The sequence below is a fragment of the Dinoponera quadriceps genome, unplaced genomic scaffold (genome assembly GCF_001313825.1).
Source record: "Dinoponera quadriceps isolate SergipeBrazil2010 unplaced genomic scaffold, ASM131382v1 scaffold1070, whole genome shotgun sequence".
Lineage (NCBI taxonomy): Eukaryota > Metazoa > Arthropoda > Insecta > Hymenoptera > Formicidae > Dinoponera > Dinoponera quadriceps.
The window spans coordinates 1,583,887-1,604,923 of NW_014555341.1; the positions used below are offsets into that span (position 1 = coordinate 1,583,887).

Here is a 21,037-nt window from a genome sequence, read left to right on the forward strand (position 1 = left end):
ACGGCTATCGATCTTCGCAGGCCATCTTCTCGCAGCCGTTGCCGTTAGCTCCGAATTATAAGCGTCTCCGGACGGAGATAGACGAAAAGAGAAGACTCACGTTGTAATTCAATTTAAACCTCCACGTTATTATAATAATAAACGTACGCCGCGACTTTGAAAATAATGAAACGATAAAATTGATAAAATCGGGAATCGAAAAAAAGAGATAGGTTTCTGTATCACGGATTTCTGTATATATACGGGAACTCCGTACCGTATTTTAACGTTATATCAAGATAAACTACTCGATACGATTACTGCTAATCAGGGCGAGATTGATTGTCGTCGCGGGACAGGCCTGGCGAGAATGAATCGACAAGGGGTCGTGTGGGTAATTTATTTACAAGAGTAAAACATTATGTACAAGAATGCGCTTTCTCGCAAAGAGAACCGTGTGAAAAATAAGATGGTAAGAAGGATGTGTGAGGTAAGTGAGCGGGTGGGTGGAGGGAGTATGGATAAGGGAACAACACAGTTTCGGGCTAGTCGTCGCGTATGTTAAATCATACGAGTCGTAAAGTCGCGTGGGTTTACATACATTTTTCCTACTGTTATGCGTGTGTACGTGTTTTGTCTTTCTGTGTGTTTTCCTTTAAGTTTCATTTAACACTTATGCACGTAAGTAGAAAGTACTTCCGCCGCGGCGCGGAACTCGGTCCGACCGTCGTTTTATTACATCGCTTCTCGCTTAAATTTACTCGTGTGACACATTTATTTTACACTTAACACTTTCCTCACGGGTCTCTCTTTCGCCCTCTCTCACTTTCCTCTCTTTCGTTTTCTATGGTCGGGAGAAGGGGCGCGGGAACATGGTTCTGTTTTATCTCCTTGTACTCCCCTCATCCTTCTGGCGACACTCGCGTGCGCGTTCGATCGCGTCTCTTTTTTCTTTTTCGCTCTTCCTCTCTTTCTTCGCGTCGACGATCGATGCATCGTCGTTAATTCTTACGTTCGCTGTGCCGTTACAAACGTCGTGGGGTGATTATTCGACAATTTCAGCGGCGTTCTCGGTGATCCCATCTTCTCGCGCGAAAGTATAGGAACCGTACGGAGAAAAGGAATTAGCTGCCCATATGATACAACTGAAGTTTAGTCCCCAGTTTTTGGGAGCTGAAAACTAGGTACTGGGACAAAAAATTAGCTAAATTAACTAAATTTCAGTTGTATTATACGGACAGGTAAATTTTATTTAAAACGTGTAGGAGTTAGTTTTTAGCCGTGGGAGTTAATTCTTTTTTTCCGTACGTTTTTACACAGTAAAAAATTTTATATGAAAAACGGTTAACACTTTTTTTTATTTTAATATGAGGCATATGTTAAAAATTACACAAATATAAATCAATACAAATCAATACATTCACCTTGTCAACATATATTTAAGTACATATATTTGCGTACTTTTTAATATATCGCCCCCGTTAAATTAACACAAAATTTCAACGGGCCGTTTTTGATACAAAACATTTTGCTGTGTAAAGAGGTAATAATAATAATAATAATAATAATAATAATAATAATAATAATAATAGTTGCTTTGGAATTGGTCGGAATATATACATCTAAAAATCTGAATCACGCTTGAACATAAATTATGTATGATATCACGAGTGGAGCGAGGAAATCCGATTCCGTCGCTGAAATTCTCGATTAACGCGGACGCGTCTTCCATCTCTGCGGATATGATAAGAATTCTCGACTATTCTCACGTGGTCGTCGTCGCGAATTATTATATCCGACGCTTACGACAATAAAGCATACCAAGGCTAAGTCGCGAAGTGTGAACTAATTCTTTAGCTGAATCAAACAAACAGTGTGCCTCTCGCATCTTAGCGCTAATCAAGTATCTGCGAACGTGGTACTTTTATTCTTACTTTACGTCATTACTTATGCGTGAATATAGAGCGCAAAAAAGCTTATCATGCGAAAGTAACTATGGACTATGCCAATGGTTGCTCTCCCTTACAGTCGGTTCGAATTTTCCGGAAAAAATTCAGAACTGAATCCCCGAAGAAAAAAAAAAAAATGCAATTCGTCGATCTCGCTTTGCGATTCATGTTATCTCGTTATTTGATCAGTAACGAGATACGGATTATAAAAGGATGAGAAAATTACAGAAATATAAAAAAAATATTAAGAATATTAGAAAATATTTTAGAAACGTTGAAAATATGTGAAATTAAAAGTCGATGTTTAGTGAAACAAACGCATCGTCAATTAGTAGACAAGACCTGCTTGTTTTACGGATGGTAGGGGGCGGGGGGGAGGAGGGGAACGGTCGTTACGCGCGGCGTTATAATTATTAATTTCAGACGCAAATTGCTGTTGAAAATATTATTCGCGCAGGTGCCGCCAATTAACGGAAAACGCACGCGAAGTGAAAACGCCTCGGATCGCTCGTTATCATTACGCAGCTATTTAACGTTTTAACACGTACAGTTCAACTGTGAGTGAGAACCGGACGCTGCATTACGAGTGTACGAAAAACACTTCGGAGCTCCGAGCTCGTCCGTTTTGAGTTCTCAGTCGGGATAAGTCGACTCGCAAGCTCGTCGCAGGATCCGTGGGGGAGGCACCGTGTATACACGGCCGCCTCGCATTCCGCTTAACCCTTAGGCACAAAGCTCTCCTTTTATTACGCAAGAACGAGCAGTCTCTCAGAAATTATTTTTGTATCTCTCATCTTAGCGGCCACGTTCACAATTAAGTTTGAGGAAAAACGAGACGGCAGATTAAAAAGGACGAGACAGACGCTACGACGAGAGTGCTCGAACGCGACACGAGTAATATAACAATGACGAGATTTGCGAGCTTTCTGAATTAAAACTGTTACTTTGACGAAAGAGGAACTAAAATTGAATTGAATTCCTAGTTCAACATGTGCCTCCATTGTTCGGATTGTGTACTTAAGAATAAAGACGGTGTAATAATAACGATTAATATAAGAAAGATTAATAATTTGACGAATTGCCGACGTTACCGAGATAATTGTCTTGAAAAATCGATGATTTATCTGCAATACGTCGGCGAGGAGAAAAATCGCGACTAACTGAGGAGAATAAAAGATTATCTGAAAGGCGTTAACTTCGGAAGCGTCAACTTTCGGGTCTCGGTAAACTTCAGCCTCAGATCTCATTAATTCCGCGTAATCTCCCGAGTAACTTAACTTCCCGGCCCTACGATGGCACCGACTAGGAGGATTCGACCCAGGACGATCTGTGCGGAAGGGCTAACGCTCACAAGTATGCGATCGCGTCGCGATTTCGCGAGCGGTGCGACTTCGTTTCGCCAAGTTTCGGGCGACTCTCACGGCGTGCACGCACATTATCTCAGCTGACCCAGCAGGAAGGCGAGCATCAGTAGGACCGTCTTGGAATTCGGCGAGCCGGCTGCCGTGTTTCCGTGCTGCATCGCGGCCGGATGCTCACCTGAAAAGGAAACGAGCACTCGTGAGATACTCATTCTCCCACTCCGCGTGCCTTTCGCGCATCTCGACGGAATGCGAGTGAAATGTGCGACGCGAGGGGACGGTCCACGAATGCAGGACTTGAAGCTTTCTTCTCGCGGCTGTACCACGAACTATAATACGATTCCCCATATTCGGGGGAAGCTCACAACTTGCGTATTGTTTTCTCGCGAATGTAAAATATCACGAAGCTGTAAACTTCGCAGCGTGGAGACGAAATATACCGAAATCAGCTTCTCGGGCATTCTCTCCCTGCTAGCTGCCGGCGCACGCTTGTCTTGCTTCGGTATAAATTGTCCGAGTACCTACCGCGCGCCGGAGGATCGAAACGGGTATTTCGAGGGGAAATGGTCTCACACGTGGAGTTCAGTGTAATTTTATATGTCCGTGTCTCGGAGCTTCTACGGACCCCGGGTGTCCATAGAATCGGGGTCAGCGCGATACAACGATGGTGCAGGCGTCGCGCAGGAAACGGCGGCGTGTTTCTCGTGTATCGGGGCATTCGCACCCTCCATTGATTTCTTGGCGAACAGTTCCGGAACTGGAACGAGCATCGCGACGCCGACTTGCGCCGCTCGTCCACCGCGATTACTAGCCTCGATGTAAGCGGTGCGCGATGATGAAAATCTCTTTCTTGGAAAAATTCAACACTCGCCGAATTTATTCATGCGCTCGTCCATTTAAATTATATTCTCAAGATATTATATCTGTTTAAATTTCATATACGTCTAATAAATTGTATTATCCAAAAATGATAAAAATATGTTTCTTATAAATCCTAGAAAAATACGAAGTTCTGGGAGTCTTGCAATGCGCGCAGAGCGCGCAGCGACACATAACCGATGAGTCGCGCGAAAAATCAAATCAATTCGTGCGTTGTTCCCCTCTCTCCTTCCCTCCCTCTCTCTCTATGCCCCCCCCCCCCCATTGCTGTCATTCCGTGCACACGCGATTACCGTCGATTTAATATTCGCCGTGCGAATTCACGAGCTGTTACGTGCATTTTTAAAACGATCGCCGGAGATTGCGCGACCGCGCGTTTCTATTAACCGCATTCATTTGTCTCCCGCCGCACGATCGGATTCGTTATTTAGTTTTATGCGAGCGCTCCAAATAACGATTGCATTTGCATGTTTCCCATCTATAACGCGGGGACGACCGGGGACGCCTCGCCATTGATAATCGATCGATTATTTCGAGGACTGGTTTACGACAACGTGATTCCTCACAGCTCCGGCCTCTGTGTGCTTTAACCGACGCCGCCTGCTTTTCGCGCGCAACTCATCTCTTTTCCGGCAACTTATTGCGCAGACTGTAAAACGCAGGTGCAAAAATCATTACATTAAAAGGGAGAAAATCCGCTTGAAATAGTACAATTTTCTAAAGTAATATTTTAAAAGAGCGTAAAACGCGCGTGTTTTAAAGCGAAGGGGAAGCTCGCGATGCATGAAAATTTTTACGCGTTACCGGTGAAAAATGGAAAAGGAAGGAGGACAGGAAAAGTGAAATATTCAATTGCGCATCTCGTAGACGTATCTTTGCATGTTGTCTGCCCCGGCCGAATGAGAATGCGGTGGCGACAGCGATAGAGTGACGAGGTGTCCCGATGTGATCGACGACGAGGGAGTCGTCGAAAACCCGGCGTCGACATGGGACTGCGTAATTAACCGTGTAATTAATCGAGAATTGAAATTTGACGGGACTCGTCAGCGATTTCGCGCCACGCCGGAACAATGGAGGGAGTTATTAATACATCCGCGCGTAATGTGTGCGAGCGAGCGCGTGAATGAGCCCTTCCTTGCCGGGCGAATAGCACCGGTGGCGGTAGTGAACGGGACGAAGTATAATTAGTCGAATGTGCGAGCTAAATGAATTTTGCATCGCCGTTTAGCGCGCGCCCGACGGAGAAAGCGACTCGCGATTACTACGGGGCAGACGGACATGCACCCGGACGCTGCCGATTCGCGAATGAATAATTTAGCATGAATTTGAGAAGAACGACGAAAAACTCACGAATCGAAGATATCTTTCTGACTCGATCCGGCGAAAAGTTTTATCGTCGCCCGAGAAAAAAATTTTCTTATTTTTAACATATACTTAATCAAATTTACTATCCGAACGGGGAATATCGCATAATAATATTAATTATAATATCAATTATAACGTTAATTATGAGAAAGGAATATTTAGTATTAAAAAGATTCTTTTTTCTCTCTCTCTCTCTCTCTCTCTCTTGTTCCTTCGTATTAAATTTTCGTCTAGCTAGGCTCTTTGAAGAATAGAATTGTTACTTGCATTCCTCCTCTTCCTCCTCTCTCTCTCTCTCTTCCTTCCTTTCTTTCTCTCTCGCACGTAGCACGTCGTATAATTACATCTCTGTAAATGCGCGCCGGTGCATTCGGTTAGTAGAGGACGCGCGATTTCGCGAAATTAATGTTCTTTTAACGTGGACCCGCGGCACGCAAAGTCCCCTGTGAAAGAAACAAGTCGGCGGGTCGTAGAAATCGCGGCCGCGCTTTGCCTTGCCTTCTTCTTCCTGTTATGCATATCTGAATATTTATCTTTCCGGAGTGGCCGGCGCGCGCATTCATCGAGCATGGAGAAGAGATGAATTCATGCACTTCGCCCGAGATAATTGCACTTCGGCCGAGGTCCGCAGCACTGCCGGAAGAAATGCGCTTTTTTCGACGATGAAAGACGGCACTTCATTCGTTATTTGTACCCGGCTTCCGTTCGCCATTTCCGCCGTGCGAAAGCACCTTGGCGGCGAGCTGTCTGAGCTTCTTAGAAAAGATTGCATCGTCGTTGTCGAACTTAATGAAAGAGACGAGGACGATAACGAAATACGACGCGAAGTCGCAATGATTTCGCAATTACGAATAATTGATCGAAAACGGTTAACGCGGACTTTCACGATGATTGGTCGGAGGAAAAGCGCGACTCCTTACGATCGATATGTCACGCGAATTACATGCTCCTGTGTACGCAGTCACGTCACGCGAGAGTGTCGAGATATAGATTAAAATTACATGGGTAGGAAATCTCGATGCACTCACTGAATTCGCGACACGTTTCGTTTCGAGGCATCGGAAGATGCTTTTCCGGGATATCGGAATAGATTCGACAAATAGATAAGAGCGCTACGAGCCTCTCGGGCACAAGAGTCTGTACATAAAGATTAGAATCGTCCGCGATGCCGCGATGGTTTCCGAAGGCGATCTCATTCCCGACCGGATTTCCGGAAAGACCTGCGACGAGAAGGACGGTTCTCCTTTTGTCGCGTCTTATAGTTTTCAGTGGATTTCGAAAATTGGATCGCAGCGCTTCCCTTTGTCCTTGTAATAGGACGATTTTAACGAAAGGGAAGCATCTTCGCTCCATTTGAACGTCGATCGAACGAAGCAAATGCGCACCGTGCGTTTTTTTTTTTTTATTAATGACCTGCGATCAAATGACTTTTAACAAAGAAGGTTGAATTTCCTGATATTTGCCGATATGTCTGTCTCGGTCTTCTTCCAACAAATCTAATTAGATATTCGCTCGAGTCAAAGGGCGAACGGTATTCACGCAAATTAACAACGTTTTTTAGTAGAGGGTATCTCGTCAAAATGTTCAACTCGCGGACTCACGCAGATCAAAGACATTATTATTTACGAATACTCTCTAATTAGCAGCGAGAGTAGGTCTTCTCGAACATGGGCCTTTTTAATATACACGCCAGCGAGAGCGAAGCACTCGGTCGACAACGATGGAAGCTACTACTACTTCAGCTTCGCCTGTAATGCCGTATTCTGATTGTCTGTGGACGGTGCATTACGCTTTGCATTCTTGAAACGACGTGAAAAATTTCATGACGACAGTCATAAGAATCGGCTTTCGTAAGAATCTTAACAACGACAACACTTCTCGATGGTAATTGTTTCAAAACATAGGGTTAATAGTCGATATATGATAATTGTGATTTATAACATGCAAGAAAACATCATGCACGGGACCGTTTAAAGATTACGTCGCGTGAAAATTGAGTATTTCTTACCCCCCCCCCCCCTCTTTCATTTGACATTTTATCACATTAGGACCCCGTTCCAATGTTACGCGACTAATAGACCTACCCCTTCTTCATAATGAGATGTAATTGTCGCCCTTATTTGAAAGATCGATATTCTTAATATCACGGTTCTAATAGCGGTACAATAATCGCCCCTTTTCAATTAGGAATTCGTAAATTCTCGATATTCAAAAGACAGATTCCCCGTTCGAGACTTGGAGAGCCTGCAAGCAGCTGGAGTGAGAAAGTATCGCGTTTATCATCTCCGCCTCCTTCGCGATCGAATGACGATCTCGCAGCGGATCGTCAGATTGGGCAGACCGGCGAGTCGGTGTCGGTGTTGAATCTCCCGTAGCCGCGATTCCTGGCCCGTTCGGGTACGCTGTAAGCGATGGGATAAACCGCGAGTGGATAATGCGGCGTCGAAATTGGTTGCACCGAGGCGGCACGGGCGTGTTCGCCGCGAAAATTACGGTGGTAACGGCACCCGGGCGGTTGCAGCCGAAACACCGGAAAGATCCCCGGCTGTCGAAACACCGCGAATTTCCAACGTTGCGGCCCCCGCAGCCGCCGCAGCTGGAAACCTCCTCTCTAATCTTCCGCGTGCCGCGTAATTAACGCGCAACGGTCCGATCGACCGAAAAATGTGCTGTCTGCTCCTCGCCGGCGTGATTCGTGGCGCCGCGGAGGGCGATTTTCGGCATTACGAGCTTTTTGCGAGATGCGCGGCTACGCGGAACGTGATCTCGACTTCCCATAAATGATATCCGCGAGATCCGTGAGCGCGCAATTTTGACGGCGGATACGATCGCGCATCCAAATGGAAACGAGCGATAATTGAATTTCCGCGAAGCCCTGGGACCTCAGAGGCACCTCCGAGACGAGATTAGAGAACAGTGTTGCTGACTTAGCTTATTTTTCGTCATTTCCGACTTATTTGAATGTCAACTCGAACGCAAAAGTCATGCTTCAGCTAATTTTTATTTTTAGCGTAATTTTTGGATTATTTGGAAATTAAAACGGTGGATTTTCTTTTCTGAAATAAGCTAGCTTCTCTTTTATTAAATTTTAACTGGATCTCATTATGGGTGGTATTTATAGTCAGATCTTGCAAGCGGTGACCAACAAACTTCTGGTTTTCACGAAAAAACGGCACGGATAATTGACGTTTATTTCAAATTCATGCATTTATTTCGTTATACTATATTCGCATAATAAGAGCTATTACGTTCGCAAAACTGTGTGTCTTTCTTTTTCTTTGCTTCAGCGTGCACTTACACATAGAACGTATATATAAGGTATATATATATTTATTATTTTTGCTTTATTTCTTTGGCTTATCTCAGAGAGAGGCATATGACGGATTTTAACATTTCGAGTTGAGAACACTGTGCGAGAAGTTTCTTCACTAGCTTCCTGTCATCTTTCTGATAAAGAGCGTTTTCACTCTTTAATTCTTCGCTAATGGAGTTAGATTTTTAATGAAATTATCGGTAATTAAATTTTGCCGAAGTGCCGCAAGGAAGGACGGCAAACAAACGGTAAATCCGTTCAATCGCGAACTGCGAGCAGCAGCAGATCACGGGGGGAGAGGAGGAAGGAGGAGAAGAGGGCTTTACGATTGGTGTTCTTTTCGACCGGGCGACTCGAAAGACTCGTAAAGCCCCTTCGCACTTTTCACACGCATTTCCGAGGGGAAATGGCCTAATTCCTCGCGGCACGCGTTACTGCCTCGTTCGCGCACCTGAAAGGATACCGGCAGTAAAAGATGCACGGTCGGCGCGACTGTGCGAGCGAGAAGGAATAAACGGGGGATAAACGCGGCCCGGTAACAAAGGGTTTAGAGGAATCTCGTCTCGAAGGAAATCATTCCGACCGTTGTCGTATCCGTATTTGAATGTACCACCGTTGCATCTTTCACGATCCCGCCAGCTGCATCTCTGCGACCGACGACGGAGAGAAACAGCCGCGGGAGCGTCGAGTATTACGCTCTGTGACGGAAGGTTTACGGTTCTAAACGTTCTTCATCATCGTACATTTCTCACTCGTGATACTTCGTAGATATTTCATTCCTGATGTAATGAAAAAACTAACTACATTAATAGAGTATGAAAAAGAGGGCGCTATTTACAAGAAAAATTACAGGAAGCGGCTCGCAAGGAAGTTCACATTTTGTCTCGGAGGTTCCTTTAAAATTTCACAGCTCTACGGAATTACGATTGCTCATTCGTTAATTAACCCTTCGACTGCACACTTCTGAATAGTCGCTTGTACCGCAAACAAGTTATATTGACAAAAGGTAGTTGTATCGTAGAGTATCGGATTTTCAGCGGCGATATGAAAGAGCCCCTATTGAAGTATATTTATTGAAAAAATATTTTTCTATAATTTCACTTAACTATATAAATAATAAATATTGATTCCCAGCGAAATATATTAAGAGAAATATACACATAATATTACAAACACGGAGATATTATTTATTTTTCTTATTAATGCTTTATTTATGCGTCAACTGAACTAGCAGAGGTATACACATATTAGAAAATGATATATAAATATTTAATATTTAAGTATTTAAACATATGTGTACATATATATATCGCAGATATTACTATAAATTGTAAATTTCCTATGGCTATATTTTCACAACAAAATGTTCAACAATTCTGAAATTTTTGCATAATGTCTCTATATTAGTCCGTAACAGATGACAATAGTTTTTCATAAAAATCCTGAATGCAGTTTAGAAGTAATTAAAAATAGGAGTTAAAAATAGGACATCGACCTCGAGGAATACGTATTTAAAATGTTATTTTTAGTTGCAAATATATCAGCTTCCAAATGGCCAATCGTTTTTTAATTGCACCATTAATTAGGTCATATTTTGAAATCTATATGTATAGTGCAATTTTCAACGAATTTTTAAAAAATCCAATTTGTGCCACAATTACCTGAATATCGAGCAAATATTAATTATCGTGAAACGAAAAACGAGGATATTATAGTAACGTCGAAAATATCGAAGTACAGCGCTAACGTCATTCACGTTTGCGACCGAGCATCGGTCGCGCTTGACAGATCCGGCGTAAAATTCGCCGGCGGAAAGATTCGTTTGCACGAGAGTCGCTTGCAATCGCCCATCAATTTTACGGCGAATATTGCTGCTACGAGACGCGCGTAATGAGGATGTTTAACAGGAGAATCTCGAGATATATCTCGTTACGAAAGTTACGACCACGTAGGCAAAACGGCGACTCGACACTTGAGCAACTAGACGTTGCGCCGGAAACTAGGCTACGCGACTTACATCCGTCATTGGAGTTTGCGTTAGCGTTTGCGCGAGCGCGTTTACAGCCCCAGCGACGGCGGGAAACTGACAGACAGTAGCGCGGTCCTTAAATACATCAGCCGACCGGCTTGTTGGAAGATCGCTCGCTCGGTGAGATTCAACCGTGCGTAAGAAGCGCGTCTTCTTGCTCATATTCGCTGTTAATTGCGCGGTTCAACTGCTGTTGAATTCTCGCGTTCGCGCGAGAGGCAAGAAGGCTCGGCGAATGTCGCTTGTCCCGAGAGCTCGCTTGTATCTTTGTAAGCATTACACGCGCGAGATGCAGGCAACATTCCGTTCCGCGCTCGGAAGTAACGGTTGACGTTACGCGTCGCGCTGCACTTCTCACAAATATTGGCGGAACGTGCGCGCCGCATTCACGCGACTTCCCCGCAATCCGAGTAAACAGCGCTTTATGAAAATCGGTTAACTCGAAAAAATAAATACACGAGATGGAAAAGAGAGAACCGAAAGAGAGAGAGAGAAAGAGAGGTTCGTGTCGCCCTCGTTCGCTTCGTTCGTATGGCGCTTTCCCGTTCCTGGTCGATTATCGGGATCTGATCGTCTCGTGGAAGCTCCACGAGAACGCGTGTTTGCACGAGCGAGTCCCCTGTATTCGCGCAGCGCAACGATATCTGCCTGGCTCAGCTCGCGCAACGTCCTGGATTTTCTCCCCTCGCAGCATTACCGTGGCGCTTCGCAACATATTGTTGGTATTGTTAGCGTGGCGTCACGCTCGGCGACGTGTTTTTCCGGCTTTCAATATATCGGCGACTTTATTTAAATAAAAATATCAATCCGACCGGAACTCTCCAGGAACTCCCAATGGACGGCGTTCGAGAATATATTTCTCGGTAATCTGGAAAATTAATTTCTTCCGGTAACTTCTCCGGAAACCAGGCGAAGAAAATTTGTTTAAGTAATCGTCACGAGTAAGAGAAAGAGAAAAAAAGAGAGAATGAGGGGGGGGNGGGGAGGAGGAAGAGAGAGAGAGAGAGAGTCGTGCGGAAATCGGTATTGTTTGCGTTAATCACATTGCCGTAGCGAGACTACGGTCTGCCACGACCGCAGTGTTTTTCGCGGTGTAGTCGTGTAATAAATCATTTCGACGATTACACTATGTTTCGCCGGGAGTGTAACACCGGCTGGAATTTTATTTCCAGTCGATGATCGATTTACACGCGCTTACACGACGCGGTAGTGCAATTTATCGCCAGCAATAATTACGCCGCGAAATGAAGTGCATTACGCTTGAGCGCGGTAACGAGACGACGGCGAACGTCGTTGCCGGGGCGTTGAAAATGAATCCGGAGAGAGAGAGAGAGAGAGAGAGAGAGAGAGAGAGAAAGAGAGAGAGAGACCGTGCGCGCGCGCGGAAAACTCTCAGGCGCTCGCGTGCGATAAGCAAGCGTGAATTAATGCGCGATACGACAATCGCGGCTTAAACGCGGGACCAGGGGACAATTACTTTAGATAATTGTGTATCTCGCCTCGGCGAGGAACGAGTCGTTTAGATACCGGAATCGTTGCCGGACGAACAAGGGAATGATAAATTCGCGATTATCCTCGCGTACACGCGAGCAAGAGGTCCGCGACGCGACGTCGAGGGAACGAGCTCGGTGCGCGAAGTTGCGACGACGCGGTATCGCGAGCGGTCATATTCCGGGCTGGTAATGCCGTTTTGAAAAATATATGAAAGTCACTGAAATGCTGAAATTAAAGGGGTGTATTAAATGTCACTTTAATTATGTATTTCTGATTTTAACCTTCGACCTAATTTAGTCGCATAAAAAGAATGCGTTGAAATTACAAAATACTGCGACGTCAAGAGTGATTAACAGCGACGTTAAAAATAAAAGTTGGACTCGCGGCATTTTGCCATCTTTGTTTTCCGTTCAATAAGCCGCCTTCCCGAAGCTTGTTTATTGTCGCGTTGGAAAATGTTTGCATAGCGTTGTAATTTTAACATCGATCGAGAACCGACCCCGGTTTTGTTATCTTTCCTTTTAATGTTGGATAAAACTATGTGTGTGTGTGTGTGTATGTGAGAGGGGGAGAGAGAGAGAGAGAGAGAAACTTCGCAACGTGTTACATCAATGTTGTCGTTAATTTAACTTTATGTACAGGCTGCGCGCGTAGCGTTTTAAACGATCAATTGGTCACGCCTCTGGAACGCTTCAGCTGCAAAAAGCGACACGCAGAACGCGGAAACTGTTTTCGAAATATTACAGGCTCACTCTCTTCGGGCCTTGGTTCGTTTTTCCACGCTAAAAGCGAAATTCTCGCGAGAGAAAAGCCGAGAGAAAGAGAGAGAGAGAGAACCCGGACGCTTTGTACGAATCGACGGCTACATCGGGCTCCTTTTACCGCGCTTACACGCCGCGGATCTTTATCTATGATTAATGGAAACGGCTGAAATAAATATCGGAAAAGCAATCAGGTGTCCCTCCCCACCGTCCCCCCTCATCTCGAAAATGGAATAAATAGAAGACGATTCCGAGTCGCCCGAATGGGATATATCGGTTCTCGGTCGAACCACCGGTTTCGGTACCGAGAGCGCAATCGAGAGAGCAATGCGGAATTTCTCCTGTAGAGAGGAAGAAAGATAGAGAGGGGAGAAGAGGAAGGGATCGACGGTAATAGACTATGCTAATGACCAACTAGGCGAACGGTCGTCTGATTCATCTCCAGCCGCGAAAGCGATCGCGGTTTGGCAGTTTGCCGGTGTGCAAGTGCACTTGACCCGATTCGAGTCGCGATCGCCGGGCGGAGAAAAGGAAGAAAAGAAAAAAAGAAAATAGAAGCGACCCGACGGGAGATCGATCGGAGCATCTTCGTCTCGCGCTCGTCTCGGCTTTTAATGGGTTTGGCTCGAGTCGAGAGAATATCGACAGGAATTAGCCTCTCCACCTCGCCATCACGCTGAATGCCTGATCTTGCGGAATTAACCCTCTGGCTCGGGGCCGTCACTTTTCAGACGGGAGGCTCGAGATTGAATCCCGGGGGCTTGTATCGCAGTGGGAAGTAATGATCGAAGATGTCGCGGTGTGAGACAACAACGATTTGAAAGTTGAACCATTGTCGGCTGTGACGCGCGAAATCTTAGACATGTTGGAGACGTAGTTTTGATCCCGGGTGTACTGAAGTACGGAGGAAAGTTTCAATTATGGGACTGGATCGATCTTTTTCGTTGCAGTGTCAATGCGTAATTCACAAATCTATGATAACCACAAAATATCATAGGGTATTTTACCTTTCTCCTTCCGTGTATATTGTCAGAATTAACGGTCATTTAACGAATCTTCCCATTTTCCTAACGTTGTAATATTTAATGACTTTATAATTACTTTATAATAGGGGAATAAGGAGGATTTTTTTGTTGCAACTTGAAGATTTATGCCATTATTTATCGCTCGGTGTTTTCTTTAAGGTTATTAGACCTTCGCTAGATTTTATTTTAGTGATTAAAGGTGATTAAAAATTAATGGAAAATATTGTTTTGCGCGAAATGTAAAAGAAAATCTCTCTTTCCCCCCCTCTCTCTCTCTCTCTCTCTCTCTCTCTCTCTCTCTCTCTCTCTCTCTCTCTCTCTCTCTTCCTCACACACATGTATACGTACAAATTCTGCAAAATTTAAAAAGGGATGTGTAAATATTTATGCTGTAAAAGCATATGGATGAATTGCTCTGACCTGAATTCAGTTAAATGGATTAAACACGGCAAATTATTTACATCTCGCAGAATTTATAAAAAAAAGAAAGAGTACATATACTGCACACGGTACATTTACATGTGTATAACATACAAGAATCCGCATGTTAATTTCGCGATAATACAGAGCGAATTAATTATTTCCAGTACGTGTTTACCTGTATGCATAAGTTATGTGCACCGTATACTTTGTATCGGTAAACAATATCTGACGAGAGTTGTAATGTAATAAAATGTACACGCGGTTACGGTTAGGGATTCAATGGTACATCCTGATGAGGAACATTATAATGAATCCTAATGAAAAAATCCTGATTACTACGCAGCGTTACATGACTTCTTCGGAAGGATCCGATAGTACAACCTTAAATCGACCACAACGGACCCGAAAACTAGTTGAGGTTAACCCGAGTTGGACCGTGGGATAAATTTCTAGTCGGATCAAGTTCGGTACGCGCGCAGAGCCAGGCAATAATAATATAAAACTTTCTCGCAATCTCGTTCTCATTTTCGAAGTCACATTTATTCTGAAATAATGACTATCGACCATCGCTCTTCGAAGCTCTCCAATCGCATTCAAAGTCACCGCGTAAACTCTCGCCGTACATAAACGAAATGAACCTCAGCCGAGCGAGAGTGAAAATACGAATCCGGATGAAGATTATACGTTATATTCCCGAGGTGATAAATTCCTCGGGCGAGAAGTGACGTAAACATTATACAATAACGTGTGACGCTGTAAGATCCCATTAGAGTTCGTGACATCTACTTTCCCCATTTATCCACCGTACCGATATCTCGTTTGTCTCACGACGCGGGCCACCTCCTCATGTCATCATCGCCTCTATGTCGTGGTTACCGCGGGCAAAATGTAATTCGATCTATCGCGCCGTCCCAGTTACCTTGCGCCGCATATGACATCGACCGTCTCGCTGTTCCGAAGCAATTTTCCCTTTATTTCTGGCCAATGACGTCCACCGTTCACGGGCGGAGATAAGGAGAGAGAGACCGCGAACTCTCTTCATTCGCCTTAGTCGCGGTAAGTCGATGCGATGTCCCGAGTCCGACTGAAATGAATTCCGAGCTTGTTCTTGCCCTGGCGAAAATCTGAAGTGGAACTATTTCCCGCGCATTCGAAATTTAACTCTCCGAAAATCCTTCATTTCTCGATCGTCCGCATTTTGAGCGTAATCCGTGATTCGAGGAAGGTTTTCCGCGTTCTCTTCGAATTGAAACGTACCGATTCAATCATCGTTAAAACATCGCGAGCCTGCGTGACGGTGTGGATAATGAATTAGGAATACGTTTGCATTAACAAGTAACGTTTGCGAAACAAATTCCCATTTATTTTTCATCTACGTATATGCGATAAAGCGGCACGTGCATCCGCCGTTCGTGCGTAAATTAAAACGCGCCGGCGCAACGCGATTATATGTTGTGTGTGCGTTTCATTAAAATTAGAAAACGCAATCTTCCGTTTTTGTCGCATGTAATTCCGGAAACCCGAACGCGAATGAGAATAAATCAGTATCCCATCGACGTGGCACACGCGTACGTTGTAATTCCACGTCAAAGGGTATTACGTATTCCAGCATCGATGCGCCGCGATACTCACTGCCCGAAAAAGTTAAGCATGCAAGCGCGCAAAAGTGCAAATATTTTCAGCAAACTTTCCCCGAGGAAGAAAGAAAATCGGGAGGAGTGCGTTTTCGCGTTTCTCAAAGGAAAAAACGACGATCGGTGGAGCGTTTCGACAATAAAAGCGTTCGTGCACGGAAAAAAAAGAAGTACCTGTCCATATAATACAACTGAAATTTAGTTACCACACCTAATTTTTAGCTGTGGAAACTAAAAATTATCCGCATAAAAAATTGTCTAGGGTCTGATCTATTCCGATTTTCTGCAAAAATTACGGATTCTGATTGGGAAAATATTTGGGAATGTTTGATAAATTTCCATACAGTCAATTTCCATACAGTTCCATACATTGTCAAAAAAGTTCTTAAAAAAAATAGCGTTTCTGATAATAAATTGAAGAATTTTATATTAAAATTTATAACCTTTCATAAGTGTCATAATATCAATATTGTTAGTTACAGAATAGTTATGATTTCATATTTACTATAAAATCAAAGAATAATTATGAGATTTAATATTTTTCCGTCCTATATTACATAATTTGCTGTTTAGTTTTCAGTTATGACATTATATATTATGATATATTAGAGTTGTTTTAATATTTAATAACACAATATAATTGTTAATACATGTATGATACATTTGATAACGATATAAACCGTCAGTGGTGAATATTAGTGAAATACATCAGTTGTGATGTATTTCACTAATGTTCATTCTCTAAATCTTACATTCTAAATTATTACAGCGTAATTGTGAAAAGCGGATTCAGAATATCTTCTCAAAAGTATGCGTTATTAAATATAATATTAATTATATTTTGTTAATTTTCATAATGGTTACGTAGAAAAACTTCACAACCAAATTATGAAGTTTCTCTCATAGTATATATATATGGAGAAATCGAATTAGGCAAATTAACCAAATTTCAGTTATATTATCTGGACCGCCAATTTTCACTAACTGTCGGAGCTAGTTTCTAGCTGCGGAAGCTGTTTTTCTTTTTTTTCCGTGCGGTAAATAAAAATGTACGTAATAGCGTAATATTATCCGAGACTGCCGCTATCGCCCGACCAAAGTTCAAATCAGCTCTGCACTTTTACAAGTGCCATAAGTGAAGAGAAGTCCATAAATCGGCTCGACGAGCGATTTCGCGCACGGTCATCTCGCGTCGCGATTTCATATTACCGTTCGCCTGTGTATTTATGAGGCCGCATTTACACCGGTGCATTTGATATTTTTCGCGGGTTAATTCGATCATAAATACACGTAGACGCCTTCACAGCGATAATCGTAATCGTACAATTCTCTCTTTCTCTTTTCGCGCGTGTATGCGCACGTTCGTTTATATATTTGTCGCACATATGTGCGAGCGCGCGTGCACGTTTACAGGAAATCCCAGCGCCGATGAACACGCATAGTAAACCGGAATCGCATCCGAAACAGCGTTCGCTCTACATAGATATACATAGAACGATGCACAAACAAGTGGTAAAAGTTTTGGTCTTCTCGCTGGGACGATTCCGAATTTTTTTCGTCTCTATAATTACAGTGCTATTGCGTATTTTTCAGAGAAAGCAAAAAACGGCGGCGGGAAAGCGTATCTCAACGAAGTGCATTCAATAGATTTGAGAAAGAATATATCCGATCCATTCACCGCCGACGATATCCTCACTTTTAATGTTCAATAGTTGATTTTGTGAAATTTTAAATCACATCTCTCGATTCAAAATTCATTTGCATTTGAAAATCTTACACGTTTAATACGAAAACTGACGAATGTCGAATAATCGTTCCGCATAATTTTAGATATATGTTGAAACGAGGAATAAGAGAGAGAGAGAGGAGAGAAAGAGTATTAAGTTAGAGGTAAATTTTAATTAGGTCGGACATTTTACTCGTAAAGGGTCGCTCAAAGCTGTGAATGTAACGCTCGTAATGGTGCGTTTGCGAGCTACACGGTAAACATAAATGGTAAGCGCAGGATTACGATATGCAGGACTGTATTTGTGCTAATATTAACACTAGCACCCATTCATCCCAATAAGCACCGTTAATGCACTTTGAGAACTCGCGAAAATCTGCATTGCATAATGGATAGATACGTCGGCTCGGGCGTTATAACGGTTTGTACGTCAAATAACCCCGCTGATTTAATCGTGCGTTCGCATTTATCTGATTAATACGAGCATTGCAATTGTTGATTTACGATAATAACAATAACGTAATTTGCGCGCATAACATAATCTGTGCGAGTAATCGAGTCCCGGAGTAAGTAAGAATGCTCGCCATTGAGTCCGCGATTTAAACGGACGTCTCCAAAGAGAAAAAAAGAGAGAAACTATTATTCGCGCTGGATAAATTTCCGCGCTTTATGTTACGGACATTTTTCAGATTTCACGAATGAAAGATATGTCGGATGAAAAGTACCGCGAAATCTACGGTGCAATTATAAATTTGCTACCGGAGCACGAATTATTGCTACGCGCTGGACACGCGCCTTTCATTTCGCTCGCGCGGAAGATATTTCAGTTCCCCGAGCGCGGAGTTTTCGACAGGTTATATTGAAACCCGCGGCAACACACGCGAGATCGATAATTGCATAGCTTTCTAATCCGCGGCATTAATTTCGAGAGTTACAATCCTCGCGAGAAATCTCTCGCGTGGTATCGGCTGGGGGAGAATTTTCGTTCCGTTGCGGTTAAGACGGCGGAAATTAAGTCGCTCTGGGAATTATGCAAATTGCGGATCATCGGCGAGGCAAGCCGATGCGGTATTATCGTTTCACGTTCGAACAAGCCGACGGCCGCTGATCCGCGATATTTGAAATTGAAATAGAACGTCTTTAACATCCGGAAGGCGACCGGCACGGCCGGTCTCTCTTACCATCCAATCTGTTCGTTAATGTCGCATGGTCGAGGCCAGATCAATTCAAATTAAGGTCATGGAACGTTTGAAACAAAAATACGAACATAATATGTATACATAGTATGAAAAATGTTACAAACTAGTCCAAAAGTATGTTAATCTCTCTGGCGTTCCAGATACTTTTTTATCCTCGCTTTTGTTCTTCGCGCGATTTTTCTTATTATAACTTTTAAAACTTGTTTTTTTCTACCTTCCCTTCCTCTCTCTCTCTCTCTCTCTTTTTATCAACATTATCGCTTATGCGATTTCTGCTCAGGTTCATCGGGAGAACGTGTTTCCAAATTTTCCCCTCGGTGCACCCTGTGAGAGGATGCGGGGCGCCAGCGGGGCTTTTAATGGGGTACTCCCTTCTTGCGCCTGCATTATGTCGCGAACTGCGGAATCAAGCTGAACTTTGTATATATTTACTCCGACCACTGCGAACCAATGGCTAGCAAAACGGAGGGAGTGCGCTTTTCACAGAACTTGTGTATGTTCGCAAGTAATTACTAAAACATCACGCTTCCAACCACAGTCGTTATATCGTTCGCTTTGTTTCGCGCGAGTGAACGGACCCCGGGCTGCAGTACACGTTTCCGTATTATTTAAATTTTTCGCGCGGCTTTGCAAAATCCACTTTTCTATCTCTACCTTTCCTCAAGTCAAATTATATTCAATAAAATTGCGCCCAACATTCTCCTCTCTCAACTCTATATTCCGCCGCTCAATGATTGCTCACGTCATTTCTTTCTTCTCTTCTTTAAGAAAAAACTAAAAACTACACGATCATCTTTCAGAAAAACTAGAGTCGAAAAACTGAGTCTGAATTTTAGACCTACTTTCGATCGAATTTTATAACATCTGTAAGTCTCTGGCGGATCAATGTAGATTTATACATATAATTTATATGAAAATTTTAGTCTTACTAAGCGTCTTTAAAGGACAGAAAACCCACATGCCACAAAATGCCATTTGTAGGTTCTAAAGAGAACTTCAGCAAAGCTTCGTAAAGCCCTCTGGACCCTCTGAACCTAACCTCTTCTACTAAGCTTATTAAAATGATATTCATTATTGATTATTCAAGAAGATAATTTTATATCTGATAGCAATACTTCCTTACATAAATGTCATGTATAAAAAATAATATTTAATTAATTCCTATTGACAGTATTGTTGCAGCTTGTGTTTATATGATTATTAATAATGAAATGTATGTAGGTATTCTTGTAAATCAACAAAAACTTGATGATGTTAAGTTAATGATTGGGAATTCTTCTTACAATTCTTAAACTGCAATAATAACAATAATAATAAAATAATAATAAAATAAGCAATAATAATAAAAAAGAAGAATTTTGATTTACTTTATTGGATTTACTTATATTATAAAAAGTTAAAAAGAATTTAAAATTATCACAGTAGAAGCAGAAAACTATCGAAATAAAATTTACAGACTTGAAATAGAAGCTGCAGGTTAAATAGAATCAAAAGAGGTTGCTGCAGACTTCAGAGTATTTAAGTAGGCATTACGAAATATTAAGGTCAAATGTAGAGCTATAACTTTAATTTGGGAGGTTAACTAGAATCAAATGAAGTTCATATAAACTTTAGAGTATCAATGTTCACGGAGAAAATATTGTAATAAAAATCACCATAAAATTTTGCAATGCTGAACCAATTATGATGTGTGTTGCAATCTTTACTGATGTATTATGATCATGTGTACACATCATTAAAGATTGTGACACACATAATTTCAATCATAATTCCGGTATGGTCCAGCATTACAAAATTTTGTGCTAATTTTTACTACAATATTTTCTCCGCGTAGACATTAAGTGAAATTTTCAGGTCGAAAATATTTTCTCCACACGTTTACAATCTTCGACATTATCCA

The 21,037-nt window shown here is 42.7% G+C and overlaps 1 protein-coding gene across 1 annotated transcript in view; it reads right to left on the reverse strand.

The window, feature by feature from the left end:
• Positions 1-384: 384 nt before the first annotated feature.
• LOC106743947 (lachesin) overlaps positions 385-21,037 on the reverse strand; it is a 349,556-nt gene continuing 328,903 nt past the window's right edge. Inside the window, exon 6 of the mRNA XM_014618306.1 lies at positions 385-3,467. Coding sequence (XP_014473792.1) covers positions 3,364-3,467 — 104 coding nt within the window. The 3' untranslated portion in view covers positions 385-3,363. The remainder of the gene's footprint in view (positions 3,468-21,037) is intronic.